Source organism: Styela clava, chromosome 12 (genome assembly GCF_964204865.1).
Source record: "Styela clava chromosome 12, kaStyClav1.hap1.2, whole genome shotgun sequence".
Classification (NCBI taxonomy): domain Eukaryota; kingdom Metazoa; phylum Chordata; class Ascidiacea; order Stolidobranchia; family Styelidae; genus Styela; species Styela clava.
In genome coordinates this window covers 4,474,219-4,489,328 of record NC_135261.1, presented here as the reverse complement: position 1 = coordinate 4,489,328, position 15,110 = coordinate 4,474,219, and the positions used below count along the sequence as shown (strand labels likewise).

Genomic DNA, 15,110 nt, shown 5'->3' with positions numbered 1-15,110 from the left:
TTTCTAACTTAGTGTTCAGAATTCTCCTTTCAAATAATTTCAAAGTAATATTGAAAATTGAAATAATATTTTATTGAAAAAAGTCGATATAATCAGAAATATGTGATTTATACCACGAAGAACATATAGAAACAATATAATAATAGTAGAACTATAAGAACTTGATTTTAAATATAAATAAAATCACAGGGATGTACCACAAAGATACACTTTATCATGATCGGAAATATCATACAAAGAAATTAAAGAAATGGCTGTAAATGTTAACAAGAGAGCTATGCTCAAATATATGGACACGTAGCGCCACCCAGTGGCAATAATTTTGATGACGTCATCGCGATAAAAAAGTAATAGCCTTCTGGAGAAAAATTTTATCTTTAACCACTGAAAATATCAAAGCAATTGGTCCAGTATTCGAAGAGAAAAGCGATTTTTTAAAAATGGAGACGGAGACAAATAACAATAACAACAAAATTTTGAAACGATCGTTATGGCCACTAAACGTTTCCAATGAAGGCAATAAGTCAAACCATGACTTGGTCCAAATATCTCACATGTTCAGATTAGCGCAGATAACCTTGCATACAAAAATTATTCTTTTTCGGCATTTTGCAATTTTATAGCATTCATCACTTAATTATGTCCGGCCAAAGTCGGACTTTCTAAGCCAAGCAGTTTCTCACTTTCTGTTCATAATTCTACTTTCAAATAATTTTAAAGTAATATTAATGTTACGAAATATTTTATTGAAATAAGTCGATATAATCAGAACTACATGAATTTATATCATCAAGAAAAGAAAGAATATAAGAACTATAAGAACTTGATTTTAAATATAAATAAATCACAGAAAAGCACCACAAAAGGTACACTTTATCATAATCAGAAATATCATGATACGAGATTAAAGAAATGGCAATAAATGTTAATAAAGGCAATAAGTCAAACCATGACCTGAGGTTTTTCTTACCTGTGGTTCAAATATTTCAAATTTTCAGGATGATAAATTTGAACCTTGCGTTCGAAAATTTCTCTTATTTGGCATTTTGCTATTTAATAGCATACATCACTTTATATATTGCAATAAGGATTGAAAGAAAAGAGCTAATACTTTTTCCTGTTAATTAATGTTAGGCTATGGAGTCAAAGTTTTGTACGTTTTTATTGGTATTGGATTTGGAATCATATTTCAAAGAATTGTCCCAAAAAGTTTTATGATCAAAATTCGGTTTCTTTGGAGTTTGTGGAGATGTTTGCCAAAGAAACTTGCTTTTTAGCAAAAGCTTTTTCTTGGGAATTTCCATTTTGTGCATTTTTTTAGGGGGAGTTGGTTTCACGCTGTATTATTCAATGTGACGGGTTGTGGTTATCTTTGCTTTCTAAGCTACAATTTCTCCACCTAGCGATTCTTGTGGATGCCACTGTTGTTGGCCTAAGATCGTATCCTGATGTTCCGGAGGCAAGATGGTGCTTGATTGCATTGGGTGAAGTTGTATCTTCATTAATCAGTTCTTTTGCCAATGCTTTCCATTCAGAGAATGCAATCCATGTGCCCTAGAAAGACAAGGAGTAATGCAGAAATATATGGATACAAAGGTCCTAGGTCAGGGGTTGGCATTCCCTTTGGCACGCGAGCCCATTTATTCGGCATGCGAGATCATTCAGATAAAAAGTTTCAAGACTCTAGATTATCTAATGAAACTAGATGTTCGTATTCATTATCGTTTGTTAACAATCCGTTATAAATTTATGTCTGTTATTTATTTCTCTTTTTGTTCTTTGATTACACATGGCTACAAATAAATATATTATGACGTAATAAATCAGTAAGCTGTCGAGAAAAGCGCAGCATTTATTTGGTTACATTCTTACGTAATATAGTTCGTCTACGATGAAACCCTCTGCGCCACCATTTTTCTTCATTTCTACTTGATTTATGGAGTTGAACAGCAAATGTCGTTAAATTTACTTGCTAACTTACTGTTTTAAATTGATTTCCTAAGAAATATATACGTTTGGGAAGGGAATACAAGGGAGAGTGCAGAAAACCAACTATTGCGTGATTGGGATGCCATTCCCGAAAATTGTTCGTGTCTTAAGAACTTTGCAACGGCATTACTCCCCATGTTTTCATATAAATATGCTTGTGAATCTTTGTTCCCAGAACTTTTGCTTTGAAAGTAGCAGAGCATTGTTTTTAATATCAGTCGGCACGCGGTAGAATTTTGTCGTTGAATTTTGCCAATTTTGGCACGCGAGTCGAAAAAGGTTGCCCACCCCTGGACACGGTCATCAGAACGGGCAAGGAAAGCCATAGCGTGGCATCCACTTTGAGTTTGCTGGAAAAATTCCCGTGTCCCGGGCAAACAAGAGCAATGCTCAAATATAGGCCCACAAGGATAATCAGAACTTGCAATGTAAGGCTCTGTATTACGGTACAACGGCAAAATTACCTATTCCCGATAATTAATTGTCATCGTTATCGTGGTACAAATAATAAACGTCAACGTAAAGGCGTTCACGGCCTAAATAAAACGTAACGACGATGAAAACATTCGGCAATTTTAGCAAAAGGCAATCGTATACGTTATCGACGACTTTTTCAATTTTCATTAACAAAATTAAACTTTACCTCCCACAGGAGGCTTTTTAAGAGTAAATTTATGTGAAGAATTTTCCAGACATCACTTCTTCCAAAGAATTCTTCAATTCATTGGAACATTTGGGGTTTGTAAAGTTATAACATGGTACATTTGAGGATCCACCCTATGAAAAAATTAACTCAGGTCCCACCTCGAAACCCTGGGGAAAAACGGAGTATTCTATGTTGCCAAAATTTAACCCTAACCTTCATTAAGAGTGTTTTAAGAAAGAATTCTCAAAAAATTTTCCACGAGTAATGTTTTCAGAAACATAAGATTAACTTACTTCTTCCAGAGACTTTACATCATTCTGTTTGAAAGAATAACTGTAATGCTTGAGCCAAAATCCTAGCAATTCCAAAAGTTTCTTTAAAATATCGGAACCATGAACAAAAATAGATGAAAGATATCTGAAATTTATGAAAATAATTTGTTTAATTCTGAATGGTATATACCAGGGGTGGGCATGGTTTTCGTACTGTAGCCCAAACGTTTTGCCAATTTAGACTGGCGTGCCATGAAAGTGTGTAGTAAAAGTTACATTTTATGGACAATATTTACAGTTTTACAAATGCAAAAGTGGAAAACTATGAGCCTCGTGCCAAAACTCAATTTAATCGTAATCCCAATAAATTCCTTGAGCTATTTTTTGCTAAAGCAGCAAAATTTGGTTCTAATTTGGTTGTGACAGCATCAGGCGGGCCAGATTGAATTTGGCCAGCAAGCCACAGTTTGCCCATGTGTGGTATATAAACTCTTAATCACACAGTATCGGATTTACCTTGGCAATTCATTGTTCTTCCACGCAATATACAGAATAATAATACAAGTGTTAAGGCAACATACATTGTCCTGAAATAATTTATAAAATATAGAAATTAAAAACTGCAGAATATTTTGTAACTCTATAGATATTTACGGTATTATCAATTAAAAAAAAATTCTATTTATTAAAGTCAGTTGTTTACTTAAATTCATTTAATACATCTGCGAGAGTCAAAACGATATGATATCGATGAATTCCCTTTGCAATTTTAAAACATTTTAAGACTTACTGGACACCCTATATTTGAACAATATCGGCCTACATATAATATTACACACTCTCGAATTTGAATGAAAAGGAGATACTTTAACTAAAACAGCCACAGATATGTAAGCCGCATACCTGACTTAATGGTTCGACACACAACACTGCAATGAGGCTTGCAATGACTTGCACCCTTTTATCACGATTGTTGTAATATTCCAAAATTCGGCAATCTTTGACAGAGGTCCCGAAGTTGTTGATTGTTAAAATTACACATCGAATAAACATGTTTGAGTCAACTAAGTTTGTTTCAATCAAATTGCATAGTACAAGAAACTGAAATAAATATTAAAGGTTTGAATTTCCAAAAAAATACACATCGCTAATTCGTGCTCTATTTTGAGCTGTAGGAAGATGGTCGACTTCTGATTACCCTACGGCGAACCACATGGTCTGAGTCGTAGCCAGGAACTTTGAAAGGGGTGGATTCTAAAATTTCTAATTGCCAAGTTCAGCTAGCAGGTCTGGCCAGAGGCCGAAAAACGTGTTGAGTCTAAAAAGCGTTTCAGAATTGCTATAATAAATAAAAAAAACTTGTTTTCACATTTCAAATGGTTGTTACGACTGACTATTTCCTGCATATGTTGAAATATTATGTGCGAGAGAACTCTCTCCACTGCGACACTGGAATATCTGGTTGGCAACGTATTCGTCCATTATTGGTATGTGCATGTGTGAATCCTCCAGCACGAAAACATGGATTGATAGATAGTTAGTACGACTAGGGCTGTCCAAAATCGAATAATTTTTTGATTCGAATCGAATCGAATATTTTCGCCGAATCGAACCGAATAATCGAATATTATTGCGCAATATTAAATCTATCTCTATTATACAATAAACGCCTGCCCTTCGATGTTGTGGTAACGTATGTGCAGTTACATCTTACTTACTGCAGGTATTTTGCAATACAATGTTTTCAGATTTATGAAAGGAGATCACACGCTTGTATGAACTGGTCAAAAAAATTGGAGGGCTCCAAAATTTGGGTCTCGAAAACTGTCGAGTGTTAAGAGTAAAAATTGCACTATTCAAAAATTGCAATCTCAATTTTGATGGATTCAGTTTTAATAGGACATGTAAAGCCTGTAGATGCTATTTTTATCCTATTCACTAGTCTTATGTTTTTTTGTGTAAATTTCAGCAAAATAATAACAGTCATCAATATAGATAAAACTGTTGCTAAAGTTCAAAATTGCATTTAAAATTTCCAAGCTAGTTTGATGACCATATTATTTGACGACTATGATATTGTTAGTATACAACAGCCATCAAAATGCAAGAGTGCAATTATTTGTCTTGGTATATAGATGGATAATACAGTAATGCCAAATTCCATTCAAAGAATCATAAGGATCCCAAAAAACCTGTTTCAGCTTTGAGTTGCCTGTACCATGTTCCTATGATAACTAACTCAACAGCTTCAAATCGATTCTATTTATAGAACTATCATTTTCTAAATTGTCTCCTTTTTCTCCTTGTTCTCTCTCAAAAACGTCATGACCAATTATACCTTGTTATGATGACCATGCATGAAATGGCTAATCACGTGCCACCGGGCGGGCATTAGTAATGACATGTTTATCACAAAATGAAGGCGAGAGAAATATCGGGAAACCAATTAAGCCGGGAGTGAGAGTGGTCTGAGCTCGGAGCGCCGCCGCTTGCCCGATGAAAAACATCCCGTAAAGGTGGTTTCCACTTTATGTACAGGTACCTAATTTTAGCGATTCGAAAATTAGCCGAAAAACGATTCGAATAATTTGCGATTCGATTCGATTTCGAATATTTGGTTCGCTTGGACAGCCCTAAGTACGACTTAACCCTAACTCACGAGAAAATAACGTACTGTTCGTTGTGAGTCCACAATTTTAGCGAACTTCCTAAAAGCATAAACGCTTCCTTTCATCAACGTAGCAAGAAGATCGAAATGACCTTGGATGACCCAGGATCGTGGCTGCTCCGTTGATAAAAGTACTCGAAATAATTCCTAAAATGAGAAAAATAGAATTTTAATTTTTTAATAGAATACCCAGGGTCTAATAAATTGGGTAGGTAATGCAAAAAAGAAAAGATTTTAATTGTTTAATAAAATAAAGTGGATTTTCAAAAAGAAAAAGATTCTTGTACAGAGCTTTGTTCGGAGTGATATACATGTTAAAAGCGTCTGTAGAAAATAACGCCAAAATACAATCAATGCACGTAATAAGAATCTAAACAAAATAACTAACAATCGGACTCTAAATCATCCCTCAGGTAGTGAAATTTACTTAGAGAGAGAAGTTATTTTGATAAAAATTTAATTTCTTCAGAGTTGAAGGTTGAAGTCGAAATCAAAATTTTGCTCAACCATGATTCATTTATTATATCGACTCAAATGGCTTTATTTAAGTGAAGTTTGACTTGTTTGAAGGGGTGAAATTTCGACCCAGTATTGCTTGAGGCAATTTCAACAAAATATCCCAATAGCTATGATCTCACCTCAAGTAGGCCCTTCTTCATGAAGAAAATCTGGTCAGCTTTTGAAGGTTTGCCGCGAAGAAATGCTTCCAATGCACGAGCCATCCAGAACCTGTAGACAAACATGACAGTTTGAATGCATGGTTTATTCTTTGCTCAATCGTCATTCTGCAATTGAACCCCCTATCGCCAAAAAACTCAATCAGACCTCGCACAGCTTTTTTTTTCAACAAGAAATTTATCACATTCACTTATGGATCCTGAAAAGCGAAAATAATTGCGATATTGTGTCAAAACAGCTGTCAAACGAAGAACACATATTACGCCACACTGCAAAAGTGTTGATTACCGATGGTTAATCGTGTTGCGCAATATGTGATGTCAGTCCCATTTCTTTTTAGCCTTACCTCGTACATCGATTTCTAATCGAGGTCAGAGTTTGCTTGTATAGTGAAAGGCATGTAAAAAAACAGGATTTTTGATGATTATGGAGACTAACCTGATACGAGAGGAATCAGATTCAGCTTTCATCTTTTGAACGATGCTCGTCAATATTCCAGGATGTTTAAGACAACAATTGTCTCTATCTATGTCAGCGAAATCCTGCCGCAAGGGGATGCAGTATTTTTCTGCAAAAGATTACGAAGATATCATACGAGGATGGACAAAACCATATAACTAACAATCCTTTACCCCTCACCTCACAAGGGGTTAATAAAGTAAATAGGAAAGATAGCAGAAAGATACCGGTACTTTCAAATAAAAGTAGCTTAAAATATGCTGCTTGCATAAAGATTTTCCAGAGCGAAAGGTATGAATAAGCATCATACAAAAATGTGGAAAGAGTACAGACTACGCAATAACAATGGTTTCAAACTTTTTTGTGTTGCGGTACATCAGTAAGGTCTAAAGCAGCGGTGCCACAGGGCAGTTGGAGGGGGGCCACAATACTGGGCGCAAAACTGATTTTACTTTCACTTTACAAGAAAACTCCTTAATTCTTCCTAGTTTGAATGCCTGATAAGGTTATTTCACAGTGTGTTTTCACATTGTTGAGGATAAATTGTTTGAATATAATGGGAATTAGAATACACCAATTAAAATAACACTATAAATACCACTGGACATGAGTGTTAAAAGCCTACGAGCATGTTGCAGCACACGCCTCGGCATACGAGCATGTTGCAGCACACAGTTCGGGAACGTCTGCTCTATACCATACTTACCAGATATATCCTGTAATTCATTTAATTCTTCCTTACTCAGCAACAGATATCTGTTCAGGTGATGGTCTGATATGGAATAGATGAAACGTAGAAATTGAATTTTTACCATCGAAATCTAAAAATTAGAAGAATGAAAACAGAATTTAAAAAGGGGAGCGAAAGGAGTGGATAACCTTCAGACTTGTAGGCCTTATTGTTTATTTTATATTTGTATTGAAGTGTTGCTCAATACTGTATGTGGGAAGAGCCACAGCAAACAAACGTAGCATCTGCTGTTACCAGTCAGTCAGTAAATTTTGTGACCATTTAAAGCAGAGATTGGCAACCTTTTGTTGCTCGCGGGCCAAAATTAAGGGTTGCAAGTCATTGACGGGCCGCATATATTTTCAAAAGGTTGAAAAACGAACAAATGATACTTTTTATAATAAAAATCAAGTAGTGATACATCTCTCGAATAGAATATAGATTTATTTCCTCATTGCATTGCATCTCAAAAAATTACATTTGAATATTTTCGGCGCCATTGAACCCTTAGCATCAATTTTTGTTTTCCATTTGTCTAATTATAACCAATTTATAGGCTCATTAAACGAGTAATTGTGAATTATATATTCGTTATGTTATAATATAATTTAGTCTCACAATAAATTCTGTTACGTAAAGAATATAATCGTTAAAACAGCTGTTTTGTTACCATAATTCAGTGAAGTGTCGCCGCCGTAGGTTACCGACCCCTGATTTGAGGCATAAGCATTACATACCGCCTAGTATTTGAGCATTCCCTCGAGTCGAGAGATTTTATAAAAAAAAATTATATTTTGGTTGCTTGGCTCGTGAAAATTTGCGAGCCACTCGCTAAAACAAAGTAATATTCAAATGAAAAATTCAACAAACTCACAGCTCCGAATTGCGACCGAGATTCTGGCATGGATAAGAATCCCCTCATTGGAGTCCAGATTATAGATTCAGCAGTTTTCTCCATACTTTGCACAACTTTGTGTTCCAGTAGAATTTTTTGCATCTACAATGGAATAAAAATTTTTTTGGCTGCCTTGATGTAGAACCTGGCATTTTGTGCATTATGTCAAGCATTAGTATTGATTAACTCTCGCCATACCAGACATGGACCTGAATATAATTTGCCATATTATTGAGTCATAAATATGAATCCAAAATTAGGTTGAAAATATGTATTAGATCTCCAACACAATAAAGTATGGGCCTTCCAGATACCCAAATTACTGAAAATATATAATCTAGTACTCATACAGTTCGCTGAGTGTTGAAAAAATTTTGGAATTTACCTAGACCTCTGGCAGACAAAAAGAAAAACAAGGTGGTGGCAATTTGAAATTTTCATCTGTACCGATTCATAATTTTTACTATTCGATTTTTAAAGACCCATCCTCCAAAAACGTTTGAATCATACATAAATTCTGTATGAGACAAAGTCAAAGTCTTCTCTATTGCAAAATAATTTACATTCAAAATGTCATACCTGGTCCTTGTATTTCCCTGTGAGCAGCACACTTAAGAGAAGTAATGCGTCAGATCGGATAGACTTCTCGACATAAAGTGAGTTTTGATAAACTAAACGTTCGTATACATGTGGTCCAGCTAAGAAAAATAGGTTGAGCATTACTTTTTTAATAACAACAATATTCTATTTTCCTGAAATAGCAAATATATTTTAGGGGGGTCGGCTTATATGCGTGAATATACAGTATTATATTTAAACTGAAACTGAATTAATTTCGAACAACTTTGGATAAATGTATAGAATACTTACTTACAATGGAGGCTCGTAGTTCTTCCATTGGATCTTCATAGTCATCACTATTTATCATAGGAAACATTGGTTCATTGGGCAATGAGTCTGGAACAGGAACCGCTAACTCACGACATGATATCTTGAACAATCTTTTCAAAAAAGTCTCGGAACCGATGAGATATTCTAAGAAAGCTAAGACGATGAAATTAGTTGATATTAAAATGACACAAAAAGCAAGTGTTTTTCTCACATTGTTATTTTTTAAGCATTAGAAAAAGTGAGACGCTTACGATAGGACTTATATACATGGTGTCCAAAGTTCCTTTACAATTTTAATTTTGTTATGAAGTCAGTTCTCGATATATCTTAACCAGGTTAGTTGTTTTTGGATCAGTAATTGTTAAGTATTTTTACTTCATTTATTACATCTGTGAGGGCCAAAACAATATATGATATCAATAAATTCCCTTCGGAATTTTAAAAATCTGAAGACATTATGCACTACCTATATATCCGAGGTGAAAGGAAAGTCGATAAGACAGCACATCATGGCCTCCTGCTAATTATTGGTTACAGGAAATAGCTATTTGTTTCAGAATAATAGACTCGATGGTGCAAGAAAGTACAGATGTGACGAGAAATCACAGGATAATCAGATACTAATACAGCGTGGTCGCTATAAAAACAGAAAATTTGCAATAACTTTTGTTATATTATAATCATAGATGCTCAAAATATCGTCTGTGCACTTAAGAGCAGTGTCTTAACCCAGTCGTCCGAGCTCGTGTAGCATTTCGAAAGTTAACTTGTGGGATATCGTGCCAATTCAACCTACACCTATACGTATTTTATTCATGATCTCATCTGATTCTCCAGCGACCATCCTGTATATTCAAATTATTTGGAGTACAAGTTCGTCTTTAAAAGGCAAATATAAACAAACCATTATGTGATTGGTCGAGTCCTTCCCTTGCGTTATTAACCATCAAGTTATCTTCTTCTGCTAGTGAAGCATCACCGGAAAAATGGCTCTCATGTGCGCTTAGTATTGTTGATATAATATGGAACAAATGTGCTTCTTGTTGATATGGGAGTTGCTCTTCCAATATCGTGCTATTAAACGTGAGAGAGGTGAAATGATAGAGACATACCGTAAATGGGTCAATGGCTCACTTATTAAACAGTAAGTCAGCTTGGCGGTGAAATCAAAATAAGAAACACTCGCAATTCGACGCCTATATCAACGCAAAATAAAAACCACTCAAGGTAGATTATCATATTCATCCTGGGAGAGAGAAAACCAATGATACGGCTGAATCATATGGAGAACCACAGTCTCTCACCCGACTGCCAATCCATGTCGGTAACGGGACTAGTTAGCTAGTTATTTGTTTCAGATGCATGGAATTGAAGGCTCAATGATACGGCAAACGAGGACCTCTTATCTGTCGGGTACGGAACTAGTCAGCAAGGTATTTAATTTCAGATGCTCGGACTTGCATGAACTTAAACTTATTAGATCTTGGAAGTTATGCGGGCTCTATCAATAAATTAGATCTGATATAATCCTGCAATATATTAGGTACTCCTGAAGTATGTGAACCAAGATGGCGAACATCGGAACGTAGTATGCGCAGGTTAGGGTCAGGCCATAATTCCAGGGACAAATACTACAGGAGTTACTTGGCTAGTCCCCAAACTCGTAATAGAACGAAAATAAGGAAAATTGGATTAAACTTTTGGCCTACGTCTAACCTGGTACACATACTACGCTCCGGTGTCCGTCATCTTGGTTCACATACTTCGAGAGTACCATATATTATGTTTACTGAGAAGAGACAGCAATTTAAAAAACGCTGTTAATCAGTAGCCTATATGAAAACCGTAAATCTGTCGACAAAAAAATAATACTTACCGTAAGCAAGCAATCTTCTTCATATCAATGCTGTGTGATGAAGATAATATACCTTCTTCCAACAGGAATGAGGCATCAGCAAATATCTGTTTCCGACCCTCGGCCAAACAACTGAACAGAAAGTGCAACAAATGGGGACGATCCAAGAAATGAGACAGTGAGACGGGTACCTGTAAAACAAAGTAAAGTGAAAAAATAAAAATAAAATCGCAATAAACTATAAATGTGAGCGAAAAATGGTCAAAATTTCAGATTTCTAAAACTGGGCCCTAGCCACTACTTGGGGCCACGAATACATTCACTGGGGACCTAAAACTAAGTCCCTAACTAGGTATCATTCGTAAAATTAAAAAATAGAAATTTTATTTTAAGTATCTATGAATGTGAGTGAAAAATTGTATAACTGATATTGGGAACCAGAGTTTCCAAATGTTGGTGCTTGCGCTCATGCTCCTAAGGGCTCCCTCCGTTGGGGTTCGTAACAAAGACTTTGACACTGGGTACAATTTGTGATGACTGTCATTTGTTTGAATCTTTTGCTGTAATGCATTTACCGTAATTGTCATATTTTCGTAACTGATAAAAATCATTACAAATGAAAACTAGGTTTTCTTTAAATAGGTAATCAGGCCAACACAAAGTGAACCAAGTATGTGAATTGTGAACCACTGATATAAACTGTTCTACTAGAACCTTGTTTAATGTTGAGAGAATGAGCTGAGAGAGATAAAAAAATAATATAAAAATAATCGAGCATCTAGAGAAGTAGTCGGCAAAAAGCGTCACTTGGAATGCACCAAACTAGAACTTGCTCATAATCTTTTATTATCTGTGCACGATTATATCTCGTAACAATGTCTGTTGTACAGTGTTTGTTTCGTAGTAATTAGATGAACCGCTAGTTGTAATTAACACAGAATCATAGGTGCGTCATCATTTGAACTTTACCGTATCACATTGTTTATAGGCAGAATTTAATGCAGCCTGCATGCTACCGAGTACCGACAATGTGCATATTCGGCCCAGCAGTACATAAAGCTTGGCGACAACTGATCTAAAGTTAAGTCTCATTCCGAAAGAAAATAAACTTACAAGTTGCGCTGCGAAAACCAAGATCTGCAGCATACAAAGAACTCCCTTAATCTCTTCTTTCCATATTTTCTTGATTTGAATATTTTGAGAAATATCAAGAGAAGGATCATAATATGCTTGAACCAATATGTCAATGATGATCTGAAAAAATAAATGTAATACAAATATAATAATACAAATATACAAAGTGGTAGGACAATATTACAAATTGTCTAAACTGTAGAAAAGCAGGAGTGCGCCTGTACATAAAGCCAGCAAAAGATCGAACCTTACAGTAGTTTTATGGATAGGGAGACACCAGCCATAAAATGTTGGGAACCACTGTTCTGAACTATAGAGGCTCATTTGTTACCTAGCTGCGGCGTAAAAATAAGTGATACATATATATATTAATATTAAAGCGCACACCAACGTCGTTTCAGAACTCTGAAGCAGACTAAATAGATGGCATGTCATAATATGAAGTTTGTTATTCATATGTTAATTTAACAATTTGAAAACAAAATTCCAGACAGAATTATGAAGGCCTCGCAGATTAAAATCTAGGGTGTAAATTCCATGCCAAGCCAGGATGTCATAAATAGAGTAGACAGTGTCTAACCGGAAATATATCAGCCCTTCAAAACTGTAACAGCTCATTACCTGGCAATAAATGTTGTGCTAAATAGCACAAAAAAGCATATAAAACGTTGTATAGAATATAACTTATTTTCTAAGACTATTTTATCTGTGTTATCATCTGTTATACTCCCACTATCATATTCTGAGAATAAGCACTATAAAAAAACTCACCTCTATTCCACCGGCATAACAAAATTCTTCTGCTGCAGGCTTAGATTTTATAGCGATCACATTACGAATATTCTGAAATGATGAATTGAATTTATCTTATGCAACTGAAACGAGCAACATTACTGTAAATTGAAAGAGCCATAATTTGTGTGAGAAACAGTTTGTGGTAGCATATTTTTTTCAAAAAACAGACAATCTCTAAATATCAGTTTCTGTTTTTCGTGGTTTTTGCACGTTTTAGTTATGTTTTTCACGTTTTCTGTTTGTTTCTGGTGGCTTCGAGCGCTGTTTGAAGCGAAGTTGGGAAGCGAATTAAAGACTATGGCTCGACTGTTGGCGCATTGAGATAACCGATAGGAACGTGCTTGCCAACGTGCCTCTGAATACCCAGTGTATGTTCGCAGGTCCAAATCTCATATGGATTCGTTCATGCAACGGCTGGTATGGTACGACTTCTTCCACCATTATTTAAGTGAGTGCATCAAAAACAAATAACAAGAAAGCGATGTCAAATACATGGACACGAAGTGGAATGTGTATGCAATCAGTCACAGTAGCCTACCGGTATTGTATTGCAGCTGAACTTACGCGAAAGCAGGAGCCATAAGGTGAATAATTATTAATTGGTCCAGTAGGTAATAAGAAAAGCGATATTTTTACAAGAAAAAGAAGAAAAGCAAAGATTTAATAACATGATGATCCACAGTGACAAAATACTATAACTATTCATAAATCTACTCTGTCCAATAACTAGCTAGCTAGATAATCCCTCTCCTCCAGAATGAATATGAAAATACTATTCCTAAACGAGAGATGAAAGAACAAAAATATTGTTTTAGGAATTACTTTCGCCGCTCCAGAAGTATGTGTACCAAGGTAAGGCTAAAAAGAAGCGGGACTGACGTCACAGGTGCGCAATATTGTGTCAAAACAGCTGTTAAACAAAGAACACATATTACGCCACACTGCAAAAGTGTTGATTACCGATGGTTAATCGTGTTGCGCAATCTGGGATGTCAGTCCCGTTTCATTTTAGCCGCACCTCGTATGAAGGTAACTAACTTCGTTCATCTACTCTACATCAAGTTGTGTAAAGGGACTGAAACCTATGGGCGGGGAATATATTCACTTAGCTAACACAGACAGTCCCTGAACTCGTAATAGAACTAAAATAAGGAAAATCAGAATAAAATTATGGCCTAACCCTAACCTGATACACACACTACTGGAGTACCTTACTTTTAAACATGGCAGCAAATCTACATCCTTCAAATCGAGATCTTCTCCTTTTGCAAAATCGAACAATTCTCTGACATTCACTGGCAATTCACCTACATCATTGAATCTCTCTTGGTAAGATTGAATATAACCTTGAGGAAGCTGGAATGAAAAGAAAGTTTGGGTAACAAAATGGAATATTATCAACTTTTTTCTAAGGAATTCTGCAATGTAGAATCTAGCAACTCATGATTGTTTTTTTGATCATGCCAACTTGGAATGCTTCAAATATAGTGCCAATATCAATGGTTTTCAAATGGGGGGGCCCGCCCCACATGACGTTGACAGTTTTTTAGGGGGCATGAATCTAATTCAGATTATTTGATAGATTTGATCCTACCTGTCTTTTTTTGAATATTTACAATTTTTCAACATGTTTTTGAATTAAACATAATTTCGCTTTACTATCTGTTATTTGCAGCTTATTGTTAGCTAGTTATTTTTGAGATGGGGCACGAGACTTGACAAATTCCAAAAAGGCGGGGCTGCTCAAAAAGTTTGAGAACCACTGGCCTATATATTTAGTTTCCTTTTTTGGTTCTCCGACTAAGCGAACTACTAATAGCACTGCAAATTGCCATATCAGCATCTGCTATAATGGGAGCCTTGTTCCTGGAGAAAACGACTCCTAATTAAAACATCCTATACCTTATCATATCTCCTCAAACGTTTGCCATTCGTGGTAGAATTCCTCAAAAATGAAACAATGTTCTGTGGCTTTTGGTTTCCATTTCCATTTAATCGTGGTTTCTTTGAGGCAAAATCACTTTCACATGTTTGTGAAGATGTTGAAGAGGTCATTACGACATAACACTTGTATCAGTATTTTTTTTATACTATTCTA

The 15,110-nt window shown here is 35.5% G+C and overlaps 1 protein-coding gene across 1 annotated transcript; it reads right to left on the bottom strand.

The window, feature by feature from the left end:
* Positions 1-729: 729 nt before the first annotated feature.
* LOC120329526 (short transient receptor potential channel 4-associated protein-like) lies at positions 730-15,067 on the bottom strand. The gene is made up of 17 exons (XM_078118255.1): positions 14,915-15,067; positions 14,228-14,368; positions 12,989-13,060; positions 12,197-12,337; positions 11,105-11,274; positions 10,133-10,302; positions 9,208-9,381; positions 8,917-9,035; positions 8,317-8,439; positions 7,419-7,533; positions 6,692-6,821; positions 6,214-6,304; positions 5,582-5,722; positions 3,811-4,008; positions 3,424-3,494; positions 2,929-3,052; positions 730-1,554 (listed from the first exon to the last, which is right to left on the bottom strand). Exons 1-17 carry the CDS (start codon positions 15,065-15,067, stop codon positions 1,348-1,350), a joined length of 2,340 nt encoding a protein of 779 aa, XP_077974381.1. The 3' UTR covers positions 730-1,347.
* Between the last annotated feature and the right edge of the window lie 43 nt (positions 15,068-15,110).

Bases quoted from the DNA above. Each gene is read 5' to 3' on its own strand.
- LOC120329526 (XM_078118255.1), bottom strand. From the start codon at position 15,067: ATGACCTCTTCAACATCTTCACAAACATGTGAAAGTGATTTTGCCTCA. The intron at 8,440-8,916 runs GTATGACATTTT...ATTCCATTGTAG, and splicing joins CAGGGAAATACAAGGACCAG to ATGCAAAAAATTCTACTGGA. The intron at 6,822-7,418 runs GTAAGTATGGTA...AATCTTTTGCAG, and splicing joins TGAATTACAGGATATATCTG to AAAAATACTGCATCCCCTTG.